This window comes from Leopardus geoffroyi, chromosome C2 (genome assembly GCF_018350155.1).
Source record: "Leopardus geoffroyi isolate Oge1 chromosome C2, O.geoffroyi_Oge1_pat1.0, whole genome shotgun sequence".
NCBI classification, from domain to species: Eukaryota; Metazoa; Chordata; class Mammalia; order Carnivora; family Felidae; genus Leopardus; species Leopardus geoffroyi.
In genome coordinates this window covers 70703782-70727732 of record NC_059333.1, presented here as the reverse complement: position 1 = coordinate 70727732, position 23951 = coordinate 70703782, and the positions used below count along the sequence as shown (strand labels likewise).

The window sequence follows — 23951 nt, the reverse complement described above, 5'->3', positions numbered from 1 at the left end:
CTATTCAGCTTTCAGAGGGTGGCTCAATCTCAGGTTTACAGGAAAACTGAAGACCCCTCCCAAGTGTTCTCCTTCCGGGCACTTTCCACAATGACAAATTTACATTTATGTTCTTTTGATTACTGTCTGTCTTCTCCAAACCTTTAAGGCCTATGAAGTCTGAGACTCACCCAGCACCCAGCACAATGCTAGGCACAAAGTAGCCACTTAGTAAATATTTGTTGAATGACTAAATAAAAGAAAGAAGGTACTGTGTTGGAGTCTGGGGATACAGAGATGAGTGAGGCATGGAGCTTCTCAGAAAGCAGCTCATAAATTGGGGGATGGGGGCAGGGGACAACCCAATGAGAGGATGACTAAACAGACTCAGGGTATAATGGGGTGATGAGGACATAGAAGAGGAGCACGCCAGAGGAGACGGTGCTGTCTGGGCCCCGCTCACCACCCCCGGATGAAGCTCAATCCAGGTGTCTGCTGGCTGATCTCAGCCCTCAGGGATCCTGGTCCTGTGATGTGACGGTCATGCAGCCACCACTGTATCCCATCCATGGCAATGCCACCCCACACTGCCACGAATCCTACAGGCGCCGTCCTAAGGATCTGGGCACACGTCAGGCCTGAGCAGAGTACAGTTTATTAAAGGCTCTGGTTACAATTAGAGCATCTTGTGGAGTGCTTCAGTTGGAAGAGCTCTGTGCCTTCTGGACAGTGATCTCATCACATCCTCAGACCAACCCGGGGATGCAGCAAAGGGTAATGATTTCTCTCCCCACTCTACAGGTGGGGAGACTGAGGCCAATGGAGACCACTGGACTTGGCCAAGGAGTGAGAACAGTTTGGGAACGGAACTTGGAGAGAACCCAAAGCCCTCTCTACGGGGTAGCACCAGCCACACCAGTTGGAAGAGGACAGCTCCTTAGGCCAAGGATAAGCCGCAGCAGGAGTCTGTAGGCTTGTTTACTTTGGTGCAGAAGGACATTTCATCAGCTCTTGGAACCACAGAATGCTAAAGCAGATGGGCCCTCAGAGATCATCTGACTCAGCACCCTTGTTTTGAGGGAGGAAACTGAGGCCAGAGCAATGAAAATCCTTTACCCTTCCGTTCCTTCCCCTGCCCTTCTGATAGGAAGTGGTAGGTCACAGACTGCTAGCTGTCTACCCACATCCCTTCTCCCCTTCTTTGCCCATATGGCTAGACTGTATTTCCCAGACCCCTTTGCAGTTTGGTGAGCCATGTGACCATGTTCTCTCCAGTCGGGTGTAAGAGGAAGTGAAGGATGCCACTTCCAGGCCTGGCCCTTTAAAACCTCCCATGCTCACACCTCCATGTTCTTTTCACCTCTGGCTGATTGGGATGTCACTTCCAAGGGTGACCTTGGAAGCCATACATTGAGAATGGTAGAGCTGCCATGGTGTGGATCCTTGGAAGGCTGTGTGGAAAAGAGCAAGCCGCTGACCTGAACGTCAGTGCCTAAGGATGTTAGGAGAACCAGAAGAAAACATCTGTGATGTGAGGCTGTAGCACTTGGGGGCCTGTAGTCCTGCAGTCTGGCCTAAACCTCATCTAACCAACGCAGGCAGAGACAGAAAGCCCCTGCAGAAACTCTGACCACATGCAGTATTGGGTGGTAGAGACACCTGGCTTACTGCTGAGTTCACTGTCAACCACTTCGGACTGTCCCCATTCCCACCCATGGAGAGGTTAGGAATGCCTGACTCCTAACTCACTCCATCTGGGAACCAGGTCCAAGCTGGCTTCCCGACTGTTTCATTTTAGATCAGTAGATTCCTAGGGCTGGGAGACATCTGAAAGGTCATCTGATTTGTCCCCTGGCTCCAGATAGGGCCTCTTCGAAGCCATCTAGGGTGACCAAAAATCTTATTTGGATTTTTATATCCCTGGGAAGGAAGCACCACAAATGTCTGTTTCATACCTCCTTGCTAACTGTGTCAGAGGTCTTTACTGAACCCTAAAACACCAGAGCTGGAGCACTCCTTAGCAATCATCTCAGACAGTCTTTGTTTCACAGATGAGGAAACAGAGGCTGAGATCACACGGTTAAACAATGGTAAAGTCAGGACAAGAAGCCAGGGCTCCAAGACCAAGCTGACTACTCTTTCTAAGGTTCTATCTGCCTCCAAGTCTCTCCTGCTGTTTTCTCTTATTCTGTTCTAGAAGGAGACGAAAAAGTGCCAGGGTCCATGTCACCGTGTTCAGTCTTTCCAGGTTCTCCTGCATTTTCCCCTCCTCCTCCACAGGTTAAGCCCTTCCCAGCTGACATGACGCGTGCTTGGTTATTTCTCTTAGAAGGCAGAGAGGAGATTAGAGAGAGAGAGAGAGAGAGAGATCTGTGGTGCCCAAAAGGGAGGGACATGTCCCACGTGCATGTTTGCTCCTTGGGCTTTGGTAATGAATTGCAGACTCTCTAGTGGGATCTCTGAATCCACATGAGAAGCCATTAAACCCTTAAATGTTGTTACTGGTTGCCTGGGAGGGCGCCCATCCTATGTGAAATGTACTCCGAGGAAGGGAGGGGGTGGTGGTGACCAGAACCTCTGAGTGCAGTGTCTTGGCTTGTTGGGGCTTGTCTGGCTGCGTCTGGACAGCTGGGTAGTTCTGCCTGTTAATATGAGAACAGGATCCTGAGAAGTTGAGCTGGGGCCACGAGAGCAAATCAATTTACTTACAGGGGATCATTGTATGGTACTTTCTTGGAAAGACCTGGAAACTCCATGTGAGAGCCCTGGCAAGTTGGGTTTGTCTTGTGGTTGTTCAAAACAAAATAAAACAAAACCAAATCGTTACTCCCCACTCCCCCTTTTAAGGTGAGGTTGTTTATACACAGTATCCTTTATGTTTTCTGCCAAGTGACTCACTTGGACTGAATCACTAGAAAGTGGGCCTAGATCCATCTGCAGCTGTCCTGGACACCATGATCTGCTCATGGCCCTGGAGGTGGGGGTCATGGAGCTCTGGAGACAGCAGAGAGGAGCGGAGAAATGGGGTGGAGAGCCAGGCCTCAAAGGGAAGTCCATACTCATAGTTTTCTGAGCATCTGGTGGTCAGATAGGAGCCCCCAGTGGGACTGAAGAGATTCCCCAAGGAACTCCAGTGTTCATTTCAGTTGAGACATCGTCTAGATTATTGCAAATTCTGTATTATGGGACCAGAATTAATAATGCCACACAGTCCTTTACAGGTAAACCTCTTAATCTTTGGGTCTAGCTTCAGAATTTTGAGTCAATTATTTTCCCATTTTGAGCCCCTCTTTCTTCACCTAGAAGTAAAGACTCTTTCAGTCCCTAAAATTTAGGCATTTATTTACTGGGAAGGGAAGGGATATGGACACAAATGGAACTTCATTTGCCAGGAAATGTTGTTTTCATTAAATCTTTGAATTTCTCCCCTGAAAGTTTTCATTTAAAATTCATTGATCCCTGTGTGTCCTTCTGTTTCATTTTTTGATCTGCGGCCCTTTTTCTGATTACGAGTTTGCCTAGCCGTGCCTGAATTCACAGTTTTCTTTTCCCTGCGGCCTGTTTGGGTGTCAGGGAGGTGACATTTCTGCCGAACTCTCGGTGCGAGCCAAAGTTCACATCGGAGCAGTGGTCCGATGGGGTTGGAGTCCGGGCTTGAGAAGGCGCTGGGGGATAGGATGACTCTCGGGTTGGCCACAGGGCGAGGCGTTAGGCTTGGCAACAGCGAACCCAGCACCAGCCCAGAGGAGTAGTGGTGGTGGCGGGAACGGGGGTGGGGGTGGGGAGGGCAGTTCAAATGACCAAGGGGCAATGACCGCGCGCTGTGAGGAGCAGGGGAACAGGTTCCACTTCTCTCACATATCAAAGCACTTTGTACAATCCAGTTAGTGCAAATCACATCACCCAGTACCTGCTTTTTACCCATTTACTGTGCATTTAAGGAGTTGGGAAATTCGGAGGACTCGGTTTTTCTGATTTTTTCTCCCAGTGGCAAAGTAGCAGTGATGGGGGTGGGGAGGGCGTGTGTGAGTGTGACCGAAGTTGGCCGGCAGCGTGGCCCTCACCCCGCGGTCCCCGGCCGGCCCCCGCCCCCTTCCTGCCCTCTCCCCGCCCCCGGGCCCGGCCGCGCTCGGCCGGTGATGTCAACCCGAGGAGGAGCCGCCCGCCCGCCCGCCCGCGGCCCGCCCGGGCTAATTAGCATGTAGCGGCGCCGGGGCCGCCTCCGCCTCCGCCGCGCCCGCCCGGCCCCGGCCGCCCTCCCGCGGCTCCCCACAACTTTTGAGGCGGGGACTGCGCTCGCAGCCTCACTTCGCTCACTTCCCCGGCCCCGCGCGGCGCCCGCCGCCCGCTTCCCTCGCACCCGCGGCCGCCCCGCGCCCGCCCCGCGCGCCGGGCATGTGAGCGCGGGCGGGCGCCGCCACCATGGCCTCGCCGCCGCTCCCGCTCCCGCTCCCACTGCTGCTGCTGCCGCTGCTGCTGCTGCTGCCGCCGCCGGCCGCCCCCGGGACGTGGGGGCAGCCGCCCTCCCCGGCCCGCCGCGCGCCGAGCCGGGTGCCCCTCGCAGGAGCGGGGCTGGCGCGGCCGCCCGAGCCCGGCCCCGAGCGCGAGCCGACGCCGCCCACGCCGCCCCGGGAGCGCCGCGGGCCCGCGCCCCCCGGCCCCAGCCGCACGGCCCTCGGGCCGGCCGCCGCCACACGCCGGGGACGCTCGCGCCGGGCCCCCCAAGGCGGGAGCGCGGGTGAGTGAGAGCCGCGGCCGGGCGCCGGGAAGCCTGGGGCGGGGGGCGTGGGCGCGCTTCGGGGCCGCATCCCCAGCCCTAGGCCCCTCCGCGCGCTCGGTCCCGGCCGCGCCCCCCCCCCCCCCCGCCCCGCTTACCTGGGCCGCTGGGGACCCCGGGGGTGGGCCGCGAGGGAGGGTGGCGAGCGGGGAGAGTGCTGTCCTGGACTCCATCGCTGGTGGCGGGACTGGGGGGTGTGACCGTCCTGTTCTCCCCCCACCCATGGAAGAAAACTTGTCTTCCGTGGCGTACCCTGGACCTCTTCCCCGACACCTCCCTTTAACAAAAAGAAAAGAACCTCCGCCCCACAAACCTTCCAAAGGCGCTTCTCCCACCTCGGAGGTGGTAACATCTTCCCGTCAATTCCCCAATCCCAGTCTTTTCCTATAGATACAGAAATGGCCTCTCCAGATACAGAGCGTAACTTTCGAAGATAAATAACTGATATTTAAGGGTTCTAGCCTTGAGAATATTGTAAAGGACAAAGGATGTAGTTGGAAACACAACACTCTACTGGTTCTCTCTAAAAGCAGAGGAGGGACGGGGGCGGGGGGGGGGGGGACAGTGTGGAGGTGGGGAGTTACAAGGGCAAACCCTTGCGAGGCAAACGGTGACACAGGACTGCCCCTGAGCCTCCCCTTACTTTCCCAATGGGCTGCTGCTCCATACATAGCCCCTGCCTATCCTGCTCAGAAAGGGACCTGCCCCCTCTGCTCTGGACTTTTATCCAGTTCCTTCTTTAGATCTGGAAGAAATGCCAACGACCTAGAAATTCTGACTGTGACACCATTGTGACCTTGAGAATGTCACCTCTTTTGATCTCAGTTTCTCCATCTGTGAAATGGAAGTAATGATCCCTGTTTCTCCTAGCCTTCTAGTGATGGTGTGACAAAATGAAAGTAAAAATAAATGAAAGTGCTTTGACTAGTCAGCAATGTGGTGGTGTTAGCCACTGCCTTCCTGTGAGTGACACCAGGCACATGCTCTCTCTCAGGGTTACCTGGAAAAGCAAGGTTGCTTGCAACACTAGGCATTGATTTGAAGTTCACGTGAAGGTTGAGAAGATTTCATCTAACTAATTGGCACTTTAAGTTTCTCATATCACACACACTATCTCGCGTGGGAATTAGCTTGCTTCATTGAACCTAGGGATGCTTCCTGTAAATAAGAAAAATGTTTTTAAAAAAAATACACCTCCCAGGAAAAAGTCAACTCCCATCATTGCAGAATGCCTTGTCCTTGTGAATGTCTAAGGCACTGGCACAAGACTGAGAAACTAACAGTGAGGGAAGAGAGGGGAGAGAGAAGCTATAAAAGACCTATCAGAGACCTACCCACTGTGTAACTTCAGATAAGTTACAGCATATATTGTTCTAAGTTCCACGAGAAAGAATCAAGAACATAAAAGAGAACATTCCCTGACTTTCTCACACTAGAAAAGTAACTAAGGAACACCGCATAGTATTTTGTAAATTTTCTAAACGGAGAGCGGGTGTAGGGGATTGAGGCCATTTTGGAGGAGACACCCAGGAGCTGAAGGCAGGTGTCTCTGGCTGGGGGTCAGGCATTCTTAGCTGTGGGGCCCCAGCCTTGTTAGGGGTGGGTGGAAGGGATGCTAACTTGCAGGGACATGACTGGATAAGGCTGGCACTTGAGTCTCGTTCCTTCTCATGGCTGGGACTCCTCACACATCACAGAGAGCTGGGTGTTACACAGGGAGAGGAACAGTGGAGGGAATTAGCCTAGGGGACTCAGCAGGTAAGAATTGGGGCTGATCTCCTTTGCTAGTTGGGACATCCTCCCCTCCCGCCCTAAGTGACCCACACTTCTTCATAGATGTGGCAGGTAACACTGCTAGTCCTGGCTTTGCAACCTTCCCGTTGGATGCATTTTGGGAGCAGAGAGCAGTGGAGGCTTCGGGTGCATGAGGCTCTGGAAGAATGCATGTGGGAGTCCCAAGAGCAGGTAGCAGGAGCCAGAGTAGTCCAAAATTTCTCTTACCTGAGCAGGTCTCTCCTGGCACCCGACAAAGCCCACCCAAGATGCACCTGCTCTTCAGCCGATCTAAGGCTGGGCCTCAGGTGGGATGTTAGAACGGTGAGAGTAAGAAAGGAAATCGATTGCCTGTTAAAAACTGCTAGACACTAGTAACATGGCTGAGGATGCGAGCATGTCCTGTGCTTGTTTTCTGGTGGTGGCTCAAACAATGTCACTTAGAGGGAAAAGGAAACAACGAACAAGAAATCCAGCAATAAGTGATTTCAGTGAGTCCGAGTTTCCTAATAACCTCTCAGGATTTTCTTTGGACCCTTTTTGATTGGCCACCATGTATCACAAAGTGCAATCAGTCACTTCCCAAGGCAGCATAGTCTCAACACTGAGAGAACCTCCAGAGGCCCTCTGGTCTGCACTGAGTCCCATGTGGGTATCTGCCCTCTCAGCACCCCTGACAGATGGCCATCCAGGCTCTGCAGTAACATTTTTGTGTTTGGGGAGGTGCTCGCTCCTGCTGGTAGTAAGCCCCAAGTCTTACAAATGATGTGCTTCCTTTGATTGTCAGGGAAATTGCTGCAGCCCCTTCTGCTGTGGGGATACAGGTGGTCGGTGCCTGGCATTCATGGCTTGGGCTTCTGGATACACAGGCATCAATGGCAGGGGCCAGAGATGTCCTTTTTTCCCTTGGGGGCCATTTCTAGCCCTTTTCCTCTTGGCAGAGTCCGGGGGTCTCATTGCTGAGTAACCTTGCTTGTGTTCCGTCGGTGGGTTGTTTGCCAGCATTAGGCCGCACGTCCTCCATTTGCATACCCACCTATCATCCTGCTGGCTGTTCAGATCCATCGCTGGTGTTTGAGCTGGTAGAGATGGAGACGATGCCATGCCAAGTCCTAGAGATTTTCTTTTTCTTGGTGTGTGTATTAACAGCTTAGGGCTTCTGAGCCACAGTTCTGAGCGCTTAAGTTTATATGCCTTGATTTTTGTGCTCCATAGGCCATGCTTTAATTGTGAGACCTGCAGATGAAAGGGGAAGCGAAAGGCTTAAGTCCTAATGAAAATCAATGCAGATGGGAAGAACTTTCCCACCCAAAGGGGAAATGACGCTGAGTAGCTGAGCAGCTGGCCCAAGGAATAATAATCTTAGAAAAATGCAGCTCCCTGGAGTAAAGGAAGCGCTGTGAACCCAGCCCCTCCTGGACTGCTCCATCGCTGTCCCCTGAAGTGCTGTAACTTTTCAGGCCAACTAGCTTTAGCTGCTGGGAGAACCACCACACAGTGCAGCGAAGACGAAGGCCGGGCAGGAGGCAGCCCCGTAGGGAAGGGAGTGTGTGTGTGTGGCTGTGTCTCCCCTGGCTGAGGCTGGGAGTGGTGCTGGTAGGGATTTCTGAGGAGCCCGCTTGCTTTGATGGAGACTGCTCCAAATAGAAGGAAGGGTGTGGGGAAAGCGATTCTCTGTGGCGTGCGTGTGTTTAAAAGCCACATCCTTTTAACCTGGCAAGAACCCTCTTATTGCTTCCCTCGATGGGCTTGCAAATGCTGAACTGGTATTTTCTGCCCAAGACCTGACTGGTGCAGATAGAGGCAGAACAAAAGATATTTGGTGCCCAGCTGGGCAGTGACTGCATACCTAGTCCTGGGAGGCTGGGGAAGGAGTCTGTGCCCTCCCGGTGGTCCTGGTGTCTCCCAGCAGCCCTGCCCAGCTGGCTGGAAGCAGTGCTCTTGGAGTTGACTTGTTGCTCTCTCAGAGACTCTCACAAAGCGAGCGAAGAACAGGTGGCGGTTGTGGTTTCGTTAGCCACTTACTGCCGTCTTCCGTGGCTTCCCTCTGCCCGCCCTGCTTTTGTGGGAGTGGGAAATACCAGGGACGGAGATCAGTTTGGGTCTGTCTTTGGACTTGAAGCCTTTGAGCACCTATGCGGTCTGGTTGGCGCTTTCGCATTTAACCCTCAAAACAGTCCCGTGAGGGATATAGCACTGCTCTTTTACAGCTGTGGGAACTGAATCCTGGTGAGCTTGGATCACACAGTAAATGGAGGAGCCAACATTCAGACTGATTTGACCAGATTCACCTGTTGTTTCCATGGTATCGTGCAGCCCCGGTTTTCTCAGCGGCCCGATGGTTCTGGATCTCTAAGACCAGTGCAGTGTTCTGCTTCTTCTCTTCTCCGTCCCTTGCTCTTGCCCCTTGTTTTCGTTTTCGTTTTCGTTTTTGTTTTTTTGAGATCAGGGATGAGAGGCAGGATGTGGATATGACAGCAGTGATGGGAACAACCTGCTGAGTAGAGATCCAAACAAAAATTTTCTTTTGGAAATTGCTCAACACAAGAGCATAAGTCTGTATATATGTATAAAAATGGCATTTTATATAGACATTGTGAATTACACTTCATCTATATGCCAATCCGTATGTTACTGATACCAGAGGTAGCTCTGTTAATTATCACCCAAACTGAAATGAGTTGATGACATTCTTAATGGACTCTGCTGGGAACGTGGCCGGTGTTATGGGGCAGTTGGTATGAACACCCCCTCAACAGGAGGAGAGGTTGGATGGTACCCCATTCTGATGCTCTAGACTTGTTTTGTTTCTAACGTCTGTGCATGCCCTCTTCCACCCGTTCCCTGTTCATCTGGTACAGACAGAACAAAGATGTTTCTATCCTGGCTTCTCCCTCTTCCTTTGTGGGAGTGTGGCAGATGTGTCAGTCTGTGTCAGTTTAGCTAATCTGTAGACCCGAAAACACGGCCAAGAGCCCTTTCTACACATGAGGGGCTCTGCAGCTCTCCACCTTGGAGAGCTGCAGAGCAAGTCGGTGGTGCCCCTCAACCCCGTCACCAGGGAGACTGTGGTGTGTTAGTGAACCAGAAGTGAAGAAATGTCACAAGCAGATCATGCCGACCCAAGGAATGGTGTGCAGAGGTGAAGAGGCTGCTGGGCGCCGGTAGTCCAGGCAGGAGGAAGGTGTGGGCTGGGATATGGATAGCACAGAGGGGGTAGGGTTTTGGCATCAGCAAAACCCCAAATACTGAAAAGCTTAAGACTTTTCAAATGGAGGTGATCAGTAGCCGGGAAGTCCGGGGAAGAGGACTTGGGAGACCTGCTAGGGTCCAGAGTCACTGGAGTGAAGACCACACCGGAAAGGAGGATTCGTACCGATGGTGAAGGGCTCGAGAGACCTGCCTGAGGCATTTGTGTTTGTCACATCTGCACTGAGGAGCCCTGAGAGCCCTTGAGGAAGGAGCAGTATTGTGTGCTTGGTCGGTGTTCCTTTGTGCTTGACGCTGGGACTCGGGGATGAACCACGTGTGGGTCTCTGCCCTTCCTACAGTCCAGGACTTAGTTCAGAAGTCTGGGAATGCTGGCAGGCGTTGTACGGGTATGTTGGGAGGAAAACACTGAAAGCAAGGCATGGGCTAGAATGGGAGCGGTGGAAATTGAGAGGGAGCGTTGCAAGGGCCATTTAAAAGAGGAAGGTGGGAGGGCCTGGGGACTGCCTGGCTGTGGGGATGACGAGGACAATGGCAAAGAGCTGGCTGGCCCTGCAAGAGGCTGCCTCCGCTGGAGGTGCTTTCACTGTAAAGCCTGCAGCCTGTCCCAGCGGAAGTATTGTGCAGTCACGGACGTGGAACTGAACTAGGGGGAAGCCAGGGCCAGAGTCAGCCTGGAAGGGCGAACCTCAACAGCAGCTGAAGCCAGTGGAGAAGAAGAGGCAGACTCAGACTCAGTGGGTCAAGAGCATCCAGTGTAGATGGTGAGCCAGGAAGTGGCCTGAAGGTGCAGCTGAGAGGGGGGCAGTCTGGAAGCTGGCCATGCATGGGCAGAGGAAGTTACAGATAGGTTGACATGAACCTGCCTGAACTTGCTTTCTCATCCAGGTATATCCAGGTTAAAGGGGAGAGGGAGCCAGGAAGAATGAGGCCTGAGGAAAGACCACTGGATTAATTCTGAGAAGTGCAGGGGAGACTTTAAGAACACAGGAAGAGTTTGTTTACCTTAAGGGAGACAGCAAACGCCCACCACCCCTGATGAAGTTTAACAGGGACAAGAACTCTGAATTCTCACCCCACTCTGCCATCAGGAATTGGCAACAGGACCCTCTTGTTACTTGAATGAGAAACTTAGAAGCACTCGATATCCAGCTCCTTCCCTCACCCTCTGCATCTTTGTTTTGGTGGGGAAGGGGGACTCTTGATTCTGTTTTTCGATAGATATATCAGGGATCTGCCCTCACCATCTCCACTGTTCTGTTTTGCTCTCCCTGCTTCCACGCACGCTCTCCCGCTGATCTGTGTTCACAGAGCCCAGAGCGATCTTCTTAAATGTAATTCAGGTCACCTTACTCTCAGGCTGAAAACCCTCCAAGGGCTTTGCATTGTACTTAGAATAAAATAAAGTAAAATAAAAATCCAGCCTCCCTGCTGGAATACCAGGACCTGACCCGCTGACTCTCTGGCCTCTTCTTTCTCTGACCCCCTTCTAACTACACCAGATAGTTGTGTACACATGCCAGACTCCTTCCTGTCCTGGAGACTAGGCACACGGTGCCCCATGCCTATAGCGGAACAGCTCTCCAGGCAGAGGGAGGGAACAACCAGTGCAAAGGCCCGAAGGCCAGAACAAGGTTGTGTTTTCGGGATTGGAAAGAAGGAAGGCCATGGTGGCCAGATCGTGTGGGGCCATGAGAACCACAGTAGAAAGGTCAGAGTTTCTGCTAAGCGCCATGAGGGGTTTTAGCAGAGGAGTGATGCGGAGAGTAGACTAGGAAGGCAAGACAGGAAGTGAAGGTGGGAAGCCACGGCTAGTTTGTGCCTGACACACAGTAAGCATGCATAGTACTTGTTGAATAAATGATTCCTAAAATAGAAGCTAGGCCCAAACACAAAAGTTGGAGGTAGAAAGAACCACGCTTGTGGTAATATTTCTCTGACTGAGCAGCCCTCATGTTCTTGGATCATCAAACATGGGACGGGCAATACCTTCCTCACACTTTACCTCCCAAAGTGTTAGGACAGTGCACTGGACAGTCTTCCCCAGGTGAGGGAGGGGGCACAGGGACTATCATCAGAGCAGAGTGGCCCGTGTCACTGCTGTGGTGCAGTGCAGGGTGCCTGGGCTGGGGTGCTGCTGTGGTAGGGGGATCTCTGGAGTTAGGGGTTTTGATGTATGTCTCTGCTGTGTTTGTCTTTTGCTTGCCTCCCTGCCTCTCTTGTTGCATTCCTGCCTGGGAGTTGTCAGAGGACAAGGACGCATCTCCCTGACATTTGCTTCCTTTGGAAGCCTGCCTTGCTGTCAGTCAACAGTGAGGCCATGAGGTGACATTTCTGACTTAGGATCAGGATGAAGTACAAGCATTATGGTATTTCCAAGGTGCATGATCATCTTTGCCTTTTAAAAATCAGAACTTTTTTTTTTTCTGATTATGTTCATTTTGTGTATTTATCATATACAATTTGGAAGGTGTAGAAAAGTGAAAGCGCCAAATAAAATACCACCTATATGCCAACTACCAGAAATATATTAAAACATTAGCAGTTGTTATATTTCTCATTTACAAGGAATACAAAATTGTGTATGTACTTAAAAAAATTTTTTTAATGTTTATTTTTTGAGAAAGAGACAGAATGTGAGCAGAGAGGAGCAGAGAGAGAGGGAGACACAGAATCCAAAGCAGGCTCCAGGCTCTGAGCTGTCAGCACAGACCCCAATGTGGAGCTCAAACTCATGAACTCTGAGATCATGACCTGAGCTGAAATCGGGGATTAACTCACTGAGTTACCCAGGTGCCCCTAAAACTATATATTTTTAAAATAGGATACACAGGGGTGCCTGGCTGGCTCAGTCGGTAGAGCATGCGACTCCTGATCTTGGGGTTGTGAGTTTGAGCCCCACATCGGGGCTGACTTTTAAAAAATAGGGCGCACACACACACACACACACACACACACATACACACATATAATACATGTGTATTTCCATATGGTATCCAGATGGATACTGTTCTAGTATATTGTAACTTTTTTAAAGCTATGTCTTTATTGGATATATAACTGTTTCCAGTTTTTCACTATCATAAATAATGTGATGAACGTCTTTGTGAATCAGCTTTTGTATTTGTCTCTGATTATTTGCTTAGTGTTAATTCCTGGATGTGGAAAATTTTAAGATCCCTGACAATACTACCAAATGGTACCAAATTATTTCAACAGCATTGTGTGATCTCACAATGCAGATCTCACCACACTCTGTGTATCACCAGGGATTTTGATTAAAACACGGTACCCTTCTCCTGTCTTTCTTTTTCACCCAGATGTCTTCAGATAGTGGTGTGTCTGTGTGTGTGTATGTTGGGTGTGGTCAATCACAGCATCTCTCTACTAACCCTATATCCGGAAGCTGCTGGGGCTCCACCTTATCCTCTGGTCTGAAGCAAGTTGAAGAGAGGATGTTTCAGTGGGTGACTGATTCTGCAGGGTATCTGACCGGCAGGAAGTGTGGTGGATGCTGCCGGTGGAGGTGGGTTCCTCCAGAGCAGGCAGCAAGCTCTCCACCGTGTTGTGTCAGCGTGGCTACATCTGGGCAGGGAGGCATCCGAGCCAAGTGCTTTGGGCAAAGTGGCCAGGCAGAAGGGCAACACGAGTATTTTAGAAGGAACTGTCATGCAAAATTTGGGATGGAGCAAGAGAACACCACAGGGACCTTGTAAATGAGAGCCATTGCATTGGCAATATTGATCCTTTAAATTTTGGCATACTGGGCAAAATTAGATTTCAGTTTGGGGTCTATAAGAACATCTTGAGAATTCTCTTTATGTTCAGAGAATCCTAGACTCTCCAGGTTTGAAGGGAACTTTAAAAAGCTGTCTTCATTCATTAAATGGCAGGCTTGTTTCCAAAATAAGTAGGGAAAGGGGCTGTCACTCTTTTGCCTCATTTACCCTGGTTGATTTCCAGTCAGAGTCAGTAAATTTCACTTTGCTCTCAGAAACTTTTGGTCTCTTTGTTCAGGACATGATGCAAGATCCGAGGTCACCTTAGATTAGGAGATATGTGACAAATCCAGACACTTCCAATTGAGTGATATGACTGGCTGCATTTCACAGACGTGGTTTTTCCCGGAAAGGTTCTGGAAACCAGTGAAACAATTAGACAACCATGATAGTGACAGAGCTCTAGTTAGGGCTGAAAATGGTGCTCTAGCAATGTGGAGTGGCCAGAGGTGGGGGCTGGTCCAGAACGTTCAGGATCAAGTTTTGGCTGTGCCACTTAGACACGGGGTAACTTTGGGCATATTACTTCCTTCTCTGGGCCTCCATTTCTTTATCTGTGAAATGACAGATTGGCCATCTGATGCCAAAAGCTTCATTCCTGAGGGTCCCAGCTTTATCCTGTGAATACCTCCTGACTTCCCTGATGTTGAGCTGAAGTGTGAGGAGACTCTACATCTGGCTTCTTAGCTCAGGGTCGGGAGCTGTGGAGCCTATGTGAGGGACGAGGAAGGGTACCTCACAGTGGGTCTTCATGTGCACCTGTGGGCCTGTTAGACCTCTAGCTCCTTGAGAGGAGGCACAGGTCATATTCATCTTTGGCCTTGGCCCAGGGAGCATCTATCCAACTTGTGGCTGCCACCCACTGCCTAGGTGGTGTTACAGCAGCACCTGCACCACCATGTGACCTAGGGCTCCTGTCATAAGATCTCTTAAGGAGCTAGAAAGGCCATCTCTGAAGTCTACAGAGACTGTTAAAAATGGACACATTCCTTTTCCTTTATACCTTGGTTCTGGGATACTTGAGCTTTGCAGTATTATGCAGGCTTTCCTGTCACGTAGGAATGTTTGAGGAAAGCTAACAGGTCTGGTGGTATGGCAGGCAGGCTCTGTGCTCCCAGTTCCTGTGGTTGTGGGGGCCTCAGGGGAGGCTCTGATCTCACTGGAGACCCTGAATAACAGCAGCCTCCGTGTCTCTTCTGGGAAGGAGCTCAGCTACTGGAAGTGAGGAGATGGATGTGATACCTTTGACAGACTTCTGCTCAATGTCTTTGATAAGTTGGGATAAGAAGTCCAGGGAGGAAGACAGGTGACAAGAAGAAGGTGGAGGCCAAGGTCAAGCTCTCTAGCTGACCCTGTGCCATGCTGGGCCATGTGCATTGAAGCAGTCATATTGGAGGAGGGAAGAGTGAACATATAGGAGAGAGACGCCCGGTTGGAATCTGGTAGGATGTTGTTCTTTGTGCAAGGTCATGATTGGTGATTATCACGAATCAGGCTAGTAATGAAAACTACTCTATTTTCCTTCCCTGGGTGGTAGGGGGAGATGGAAACAACTTCAACGTGGGGATGAATTTCACTCCTGAGCCTCTGGGGCCACCAGGACTTTCGTTGTGCCATGCAGTGAGACTTTTTCTGGGGTCATCTGTTGCAGGATATGTATAAGAGCCCTCTGGCTTTGCAGTCACAGACCTGGGGAGGTCCTGGCTTGGGTGTCAGACAGCCTCAGTTTAAACTCCCGACAGTACCACTTGCAAGCTGTGGGACCTTGGTAGGTTACTCAGTCTCTCTGTGCCTTCAGTTTCCCATCTGTCAGATGGGCTATTAATGGGCCCTACTCAGGAATGTAAGGGTCATATAGCCTCTGTAAAACAGACTGCTTGTTGCTGGCCAGGAGAGCTCTGTAAATACTGGCCACGATGATGCTCCTGAAACCATTGCCTGTTTATACTGACCTTTGGACTGATGACAACACCCTCTTCACCTCCAGGTTCAGTGGATGGGGGACAAGTTCTGAATGCAAAGGGGTCAGGTCTACCTTCCAAGGATATTTGCTACTTGGTCCCCCTCCCCTTCCCCGGGCCCCCCGAACCTCACTTCTTGGTATTCCTAGAACTTTCTCTCCATCCTTAGCTTCCAATGCAGGGAGGAAAGAGCACAATTTGAAGATTTTAAGTCAGAACAACTAAGTGCCACCTATCCAGCCCTCACCTGCAGTTATCTGCGGAGACCAGATTAATGCACGTGAAGCAGTAAGGATTCAGTAAAAATGGTATGTGAGGTGTGACTCCAAAGTAATAAACCTTTAAAATCAGTCATGCTAGGACTTCTGTTGTCAAAGGGTACTCTCCTTCAGGTCAGAATTTTTGGAGGTTATTGACACATACCTCAAACAGCATTCGAAGGAGCTGGGAGCCCCCTTTAGAGCCAGTGCCTGGGCCACAAGCAACTCATTGGTGTTTCTTTGTACTTCTCCATCATCCTGGATCCAAAATGGGGTCACCTATCTTGATCCCCTGCATCAGTCACTAAATTGGGCTTGGAATTTTTGTGTGTTTCCAGAATAATCCAAATCTATTATCAAGGGATGAAAATGTGTCCTTATTCAGTAAACTCAAAAATACTCCTCAGGCGCTGTTGAAGATTGTAGAGAATTTTAGGAAACAGTCTGAGGAGTAACAGTGTTGTTGGATTAAATAAGATCTTAATGGGGTTTCTTTGAAGAAGACCATATTCATTGGTAGGTGAATTCCTGTGGTTGGTTAGGAATTATTTATAGTATAGCTGTGCCTTCTGGTAACGGAGTGCTGCTGTCTGTAGCCACAGGCGGAGGTCGGGCAGAGAGATGCCAGTGGTGGCTCAAGAACTCTGACAGGGTCTTAACCCCTTTGCTTTCTAGCTGTGTGGCAGGGGGCAGCTGCCTAATGTCCCTGGGTCTTATTTTCCCTATGTTAGAAATGGGGCTAATGCTATCTATCCTGCTTCCTAGACAAGGCTTCCGAAGAGGAGCAAATATAATTATGACCACAAAGGCATGTTTAAATGTAGACACAGCGAGTAATTTGAGTCAGAATACAATGAACTTACTGTGCCCTGGGCCAGGCATCCCATCTCTGGGCCTGTTTGCATATCTGTAAAATGGCAAGGATACTCCCAGCTCCATCCACCTCACAGTGCTATCATAGGGGTGAGATGGAAACTCATCCTCGTGGACAGGCTTTGTGAACACGCATGTGCTGTGTATTTGGGAATGCCTCCGGCATTATTATTACTCTAAGTGAGGTGGCCTTTGTGGAGCAGGTAGGTGCAGGGGGATGTGTAGAAAGTAGGAGAGGAAGGGGAGAGAGGGACAGCATTCTGGGATGTCTCACTGGCCTGTTGTCAGTCCTCCATCTCTGTCCTCTCAGCTGCCTCTGGTCTTGGTGGCTAGCTCTTTCTCATCCTCTGTCCCACCCAACCAGTAGGATGTTCTTCACAGGCCTGCCCTTGGCCTTCTACCTGCAGCTCGGTTCAGTGAGTGTTTACTGAGTCCTCCCAGGAGCCACGGTCTCTCCTAAGGGACATAGAAATATGATCGAATATGTTATAATTGTACAACAAGTTAAAACAGTAGTCAAGAGGGAGCGAGTTCTCTCTGGAAAAAGCTTCTTGGGAGTGGTGTTCCCTGAGCCAGTTGTGAGAAAGCAGTCAGATTTTGCCAAGGCCCAAGGGAAAGGGAGCAGGGCACTTAGGTAGGGAGGTCCACAAAACAGAGGCACAGAGGGAAGACATAGCATGGCTTCACCTGTTTTCTCTGAGGAGGTGATTCCCACAACTCTCTTTCTTCTCTTCAGATACCCAGTCCGATTTCTTCAGCCACCTGCCAAACATTTGCACAGTTGTGCTTCACTTTCAACACAACAGATAATGGTTATAAATGCAGACATGTCATCTCCCCGCTCCTCCCACCCCCGAGAACCTGTCCTTCCTTTGCTTGTTTATGGTCCCGTTAATTTCTCAGTCACACATTCAGAACCTCAGCCGTCTTTGTCTTGCGGCTTTTTCTTACGCACATGGGATCACCACTGACTCTTCCCTTTGTCACTTTCTTTCTTCTTCTGAATCCTGTCCCTACTCTTAATTCCTTTCGGACAGTGGGCAGCGTGGGCTGCCGGGATGTAACGTCCCCATTCGGGTCCTGAAACTGCAGTTTGGATCCAGGGGTCCTGGGAGACACCCTGGAAGCCTGCCTGAGGAGCCCTGCCTGTGTCTTTCTGGCTCTCCCTCTCAGAGTATGTTGCCATGCCTCTGTAGCTCTGTCTTCATCTTGTGCTTGCCATTCTTATCCTTCATTCTTTTTCTATTTCTGTATTATTATTATTATTATTTTAGATATTTTATATTGAAGGCCTTTGGAGTCAGACAGACCTGGGCTGGGATCCCAGTGTATTATTTGTGGGATCCTTGAGCATCTGTTTGATCTCTCGACACCTCAGTTTCCTTATCAAAAAAATGGGGACAATAATGGTGCCCACCTGCCAGGGTTGTGGTGAGGATTAACTGGGACAGTCCATGTGCAATGCCTGGCATGGTGCCTGCAGCGTGTATCTGGGCTGCTGTCATTATCCTCATCCTCGTCTTCGTCGTAAGGAGCCTACTCTGGCATTCTCCCTAGCTTTACTCTCTCCTCCTCTCTCTGTAAGTTTCTCCCTTTCTTTCTACTCCCTCTATTTTATATCTTTTTCTTAACTGGCTATAGCATACAACTGACTTTAAAAATATTGGTTATATTTGAGGGGCGCCTGGGTGGCACAGTTAAGCGTGGTTTCGGCCCAGGTCATGACCTCACATGTGTGTGTGTGTGTTGGAACCCCACATCAGGCCTTGCGCTGACAGCCATCGGCAGAGCCTGCTTGGGATTCTCAATCTCTCTCTCTCTCTCTCTCTCTCCTTTTCTCTCTGTGTCTCCCCCACTCACACTTGTCTCTGTCTCTCTCAAAATAAATAAATAAACTTAAAAAATCTAAAATCTAAAAAATGTATATATTACATATATATATATATATACATACATATTGCTTGTATTTGAATCGAGTGTCAAGTTTCCCAACTTAGTTGTAAAGGCCTATTGATAAACCTTTCATTTATGTCTCTAAATAGGTTTTATGTATGCACCCCCACAGGCTCCCAGTGGCCCATGGTGAGAGCACCCCTTTCTGGGGCTGGTGGTGACAGCCGCGGCCTCCTCCCTTCCCTTCCCCCACCTGGCCCCGCGGGCCCTTTGTGCTGCAGCATCGTTCCACTGTGTACATTTTCTAACACTGTAAGCCTTCCAGACAAATGATGTTTCTATGATTTCCTTAGAGTCCTGGGCCCCTTCACACAGGTCTACGGAACAAATTATGGCAGAACTTAACAAAAGTCAGGTGGCCGCATTTCATGTCATTCGACCTTCCCGCCTCCCTCCCACCTCCCCTCTTCCTCCTCGGAACCAGGATGTTTTTCCTTGCCTTTTTATTGTTTCATCAAGCTGGCAGGCCTCCTTTGGTGGGGCTCTGCCACCGGGCTTCCTCTCTGGGTGTGAGTGAATGTTAGGGTGACAATACAGGAGACAGGCCCGCTTCCCTGCCCACCCCCCCAACTTCGTCTTCAGGTGCCACAGGGAGCTGCCCCTTAGACCCCCTTCTCAAAACCACCTCTGCTGAGCCACCTCTCAGCCCCTCCACGGGCTGTTTATCTTTCAAAGAATGAGAGGGCCAAAGAAAACTGAGGCACCAGATAGATAAATGCCCACAGGGACAAGATAGCCTTCCCACCCCCCTCAAACAGCCTTTTTGTTTACCAATTTAATTGACTGGGAATCTTCTGACATGACCCTTGGGCTATTTTTCAAAGCCTCCTTTTTTTTTTTTTTAATCCTATGGAATTATTTTTAAAGCAAGGAACTTGAGGTCACATCAGAGTCCTTCACCTTCTTCTCCTGCCTGGGGTTAGGCTGCTTCCCTCCTTAGCACCCTCAGGCCACCTCAGAGGTGATTCTGTTTCTGGAAGCCTGTGGGACTCCGGACTTTGGGGAGGGGGCGAGGGGGAGGGTCCTGGCCAGCCCCACCCTGGGTCATGGGTCACGGCTCAGTCCCACAAGCCTGCCTTTCTCCCCAGAGGATACTCAGCTAGACAAAAGCAGACTCTCACAAGGAGGAGAGGATAATATGCCTTGTAAATTTTATACTTTTCATTACTAGACGCTGTTCCTGGGGGACCTGTTTTTAAAAATCAGATCATTGGAGGGGCGCCTGGGTGGCTCAGTGGGTTAAGGGTCCCACTTCGGCCCAGGTCATGATTTCACAGTTCGTGGGTTCGAGCCCCGCATTGGGCTCTGTGCTGATGGCTCAGAGCCTGGAGCCTGCTTCGGATTCTGTGTCTCCCTCTCTCTCTGCCCCTACCCCGCTCACGTTCTTTCTCTCTCTCCTTCAAAAATAAACGTTAAAAAAAATCAGACCACTGGGTCTCAGGTCCAAACACTTCTTAATGTCTATGGTTTTTCTTAGGGCTGCTCCTTTCAGGGCAAGAACAAGGAAGGAAATGAAACTCCCCGAGAGCCCTGGACAGTCCAGATCGAGGGCTGCCTTTTGTTCACACAAACTCATTTGGCTCCTAAACGTCCTCCACCCAGAATCATTACATCCGCTGTAGTGTTTCAAAACACAGCCCTGAGCAGCCGCACTGAGTAGGCGGCTGCCCTCTGGTGAGGTCGCAGCCACCTTCCCTCCATGTCCCCAAGGTTCCTGCCTACCCCCAGATATCCCACCTGCTGGCCATCCGGCAGGAAATCCCCCTGGTTTGTTGGATTCCTGGGGTGGAGGCCGTGATCTGGAGAGAGAGTGCAACCCTGAAAGCGAGGATGGGATTCTTGTCCCAAACCTGCACCCAGGATACCTTCTCTGCCCAGCTCCCTAGCTTCTCTGCCTAGCTTCTCTGCCTACCAAACTTCCAGGATACCTTCTCTGCCTAGCTGGGCCTCTTCTCACACACCCATGGCACTGGCATCCGCATCACAGGAATTTATTAACCCCATTCAGCTCTCTTGGAAGCGATAGGCCCCTTGAGGCAGAATCCACAGTGTCTTGTGTGTGGTTGATGCCCAGTAAATATATTTTTTATCTATTTTTAAGGGTACAAGTTATTGGCATTGAGCACATTCACAGCGTTGTACTACCATCACCACCATGAATTTCCAGAACTGTTTCATTATCCCAAATGGGAACTCATTAGGTAATGACTCCTCATTCCTCCCTCTCCCCAGCCTCTGCTAATCTCTATTCTCCTTTTTGTCTCTATGACTTTACCTATTACAGGTACCTCATGTAAGTGGAATCATATAATATTTGTTCTTTTGTGACTGGCTTTTTTCACCTAGCATGACGTCTTCAAGGTTCATTCATGTAGTGTATGTCAGATTTCCTTCCTTTTTAAGGCCAAGTGACATTCTCTTGCATGTATGTAGCACATTTTGCTCATCTAGTCATCCATCAATGGGCATTTGGGTTGCTTCAACCTTTTGGCTATTGTGAATAATACTGCTGTCAACACGGGTGTACAAATATCTCTTTGATTCTCTGCCTTTAGTTCTTTTGTGTATGTCCCTAGCAGTGGAATTGCTGGATCATATGGCAATTCTATGTTTAAGTTTCTGAGGAATGACCAAACTGTTTCCTACAGTGGCTGTGCCAGTTTATATTCCTACCAGCAATGCACGGAAGTTCCGATTTCTCTTAAGTTCTCGTCAACACCTACTTTCCTTTCTTTTTCTTTTCCTTTTTTTTTTTCCTTGATAATAGCTGGCCAAATGAGTATGAAAGTAAACAGTCTTTTGAATTTATAAATGCCACCCACTGGACGTATTATGGACCTGGAGCGATTATTGTCCCTCTTGGACCCCGGTCCTGTCTGAGGGTCAGATTAGTTCGTTGCTATGGTCCCTAAGGGCAGGGGTCACTTTCAGAGAGGGATGGGGGCACCAAGGACAACCCAGGCAATTTCCCAACTTTGACCAGAATGCATGATGCAAAGCACTGGATGTTAGCTAGCGAAGCAGGCTACATGCCATAAATTAGTTTGGGAAGAGTTGGCTGAGCTCCTGTCTTCTCAGTCCTCACTGGCTTCATTTGGGTGTGGTTAACTAGGAAAGACACCAGAAAGAAAGGGCTGGGCTCTGGTCTCCATCCTGCCACTTAGTTCTGGGTTATTCTAGGCATGTGACCTTAGTACTGAGTCTTAGCCTTCTGTTCCTAAAATGGGGTAAGAATTCCTATCTTGCTTGCCATGCAGAATGTCAGGACCCAACAGGATAATTTAGCCCCCTGAAATTATCAAGTAAAGAAGCGCTTTGCAGATTGTAAACATGTGGGATTTCTTCATTTGATCTCTGAGAATAGGGGCAAAATTCCATCCTCCTATAAAGTTCCAGTGGACAATGTCCTGCTCCTCTTGTGGTTTACAGCCATCTACCATACCAAAAGGGGGATTAAAAAGGGAGTTTTTTCATTTCAGTTCTAGTCCTGTGTGAGCAATTGAATCTGAGGAAAATCTCTAAAAATTATAAAGAAATTCACTATCATTGGTATGAGAACCCATGCTAGCACATGCAGTCATGTGGCTAGAAAGCACCCAGCTCTCCCATGTGTTCCCCAAGTTGAGGGATCCCAGGAAAGCTCTGAGGGGGAGCCAGAAACAGGGAATTCACAGCTGGGGGAGGGGGGGAGTCAGTGTCTTACTTTTCCAGAACGTTCTCTCATGAGCCTTAACCCCTAACAATCTGAGTTTCATCTTCTCTTTGCCACGTGACACTCTGGAAAGTCCCGGGGACTCTGGTTGACTATTCTCTGGCCTTTCCACAGGCCTGGCCCCTCCCTCTCTGTGGTGTCTCGGCACTCATTGCCTTGTTGGCTCCTACTTCGATTCATCCTATCCTTCCCTGGTCCTCTGTGTCTCCTTCACTGACTCTTCCTCTCCCTCTGATTCAAGGCTCCTCTTAATTCAGTCCTCGACCATCACTTTTCTCTTCATACTCCATCTCCTCATCCCTCTTCCTAATTGACAGTCCCAAATTTTTAACGGCCTGTCAGACATTTCCAGTGGGAAGTTATAATGTCACCCCCTCACTTCATATTTTGAAAACAGGCTTTTCTTGTCTCTCAAACTCATTCTCCATTCTGCCTCCACTTTTTATTATTATTCTTTTCATTACTCATTAAAATTATCTCTGAGAAGCTGCTTTAGAGGTCTTCTTGCTCAGTGTTCCTGCTAATAAGTGCAGCTATCATCAAACCAAATCCGTCTGATTCCAAAGCCCCTGTGCCACAGGCTAGGTCGCTCCTCTTAGGGAGGAGCAGGACATTGCTAATGGATTTGAGACCGGGGTTTGAAGACCAGGGGGACGTTGTTCCCTGACCAATGCCTTAAAGCTCCATGTCACAGAATAAGCTGGGATGTGAGGGAACAAGAGCTGGGTTCAGATTGTGAATCTGCCGTTTAGTGCATGACCTTGAACAACCACTTAATCTTTCTGCCCTTCTTCCCGGGTGCCATGATACCCACTTGACCAGCTGTCATTCTCATTAAATGAGATAAATGCCCTTGAAAACACTTAGCACGTGGTAAGCACTGAGTAGCTATTTGTGAAATCTGATTCTAAATGGAGGGAAATGAAAATAAAGGGATCCTGCTTTAACTCTGTGACATAGGGCCCACAGGAGTGGTTGACAGTGCAATGTGGGGGCGGGCTGGGCCCTCTGGGAGGAAATTGCCTCTTTGGATGACACAGCATACTCCCTGTACACGCCCACTCCACTGCTCAGAAACAATGCATGTTGAAAAACCCCAAATCATGGGGTGGGTGGTGAGGAGTTGACTCTATAGCAGCTGCTAATTAGGAAATCCTACTCCCAGGCTGGGCTAGCATCCCTGATGTTGGTTCACAAACAGATGTTTTAGAACATGAAGACACTACAGAAGTGGAAGTTGTCAACTTGGGGGAAAAACAGGCAAAGCAATGAAACTGTCTTGACACAGGGGGCTGAGTGCAGAGGGAAGGACGGTATTTCCAGCTCAAATATACCTGGGAGGTTGGGACATCTCAACTCCAGTATGAGGCTGGTTGGTGCGGCTCAGTTGCCGTGGGATGTGAGTGAGGTTGAGCAAGTACCTCTGACTATCTGGGGAGAGGGATGGGTGAGTGAGGAGAGCCAGCCTCAGAGGCTGCCCCTGAGTGTCCAGTAGGGCACAGTGTCTTCATCCTCCTTCTCCGGCCCAGACTCCGAAGCCTGAGGTGTACCTTCTTTCCATTTCTCCAAGGCCATTTCTCTTCTCTGCCAAGAGTCAGAGCAGGTTCTGGATTCTCCCCCTGCAAGTGTTAGGTCCCTGCTGACTCCTAGCCGCTTTACTCTAAATTTCTCTCC

The 23951-nt window shown here is 49.9% G+C and overlaps 1 protein-coding gene across 2 annotated transcripts in view; it reads left to right on the top strand.

Moving 5' to 3' along the window:
• The first annotated feature begins 4381 nt into the window (after positions 1–4381).
• HEG1 (heart development protein with EGF like domains 1) overlaps positions 4382–23951 on the top strand; it is a 90133-nt gene continuing 70563 nt past the window's right edge. The window contains exon 1 of one of the 2 annotated variants that reach the window (XM_045502352.1): positions 4382–4717. In XM_045502352.1, the coding sequence (XP_045358308.1) occupies positions 4402–4717 (316 nt within the window). In that variant the 5' untranslated portion in view covers positions 4382–4401. The remainder of the gene's footprint in view (positions 4718–23951) is intronic. The other variant, XM_045502353.1, reaches the window with a different exon arrangement.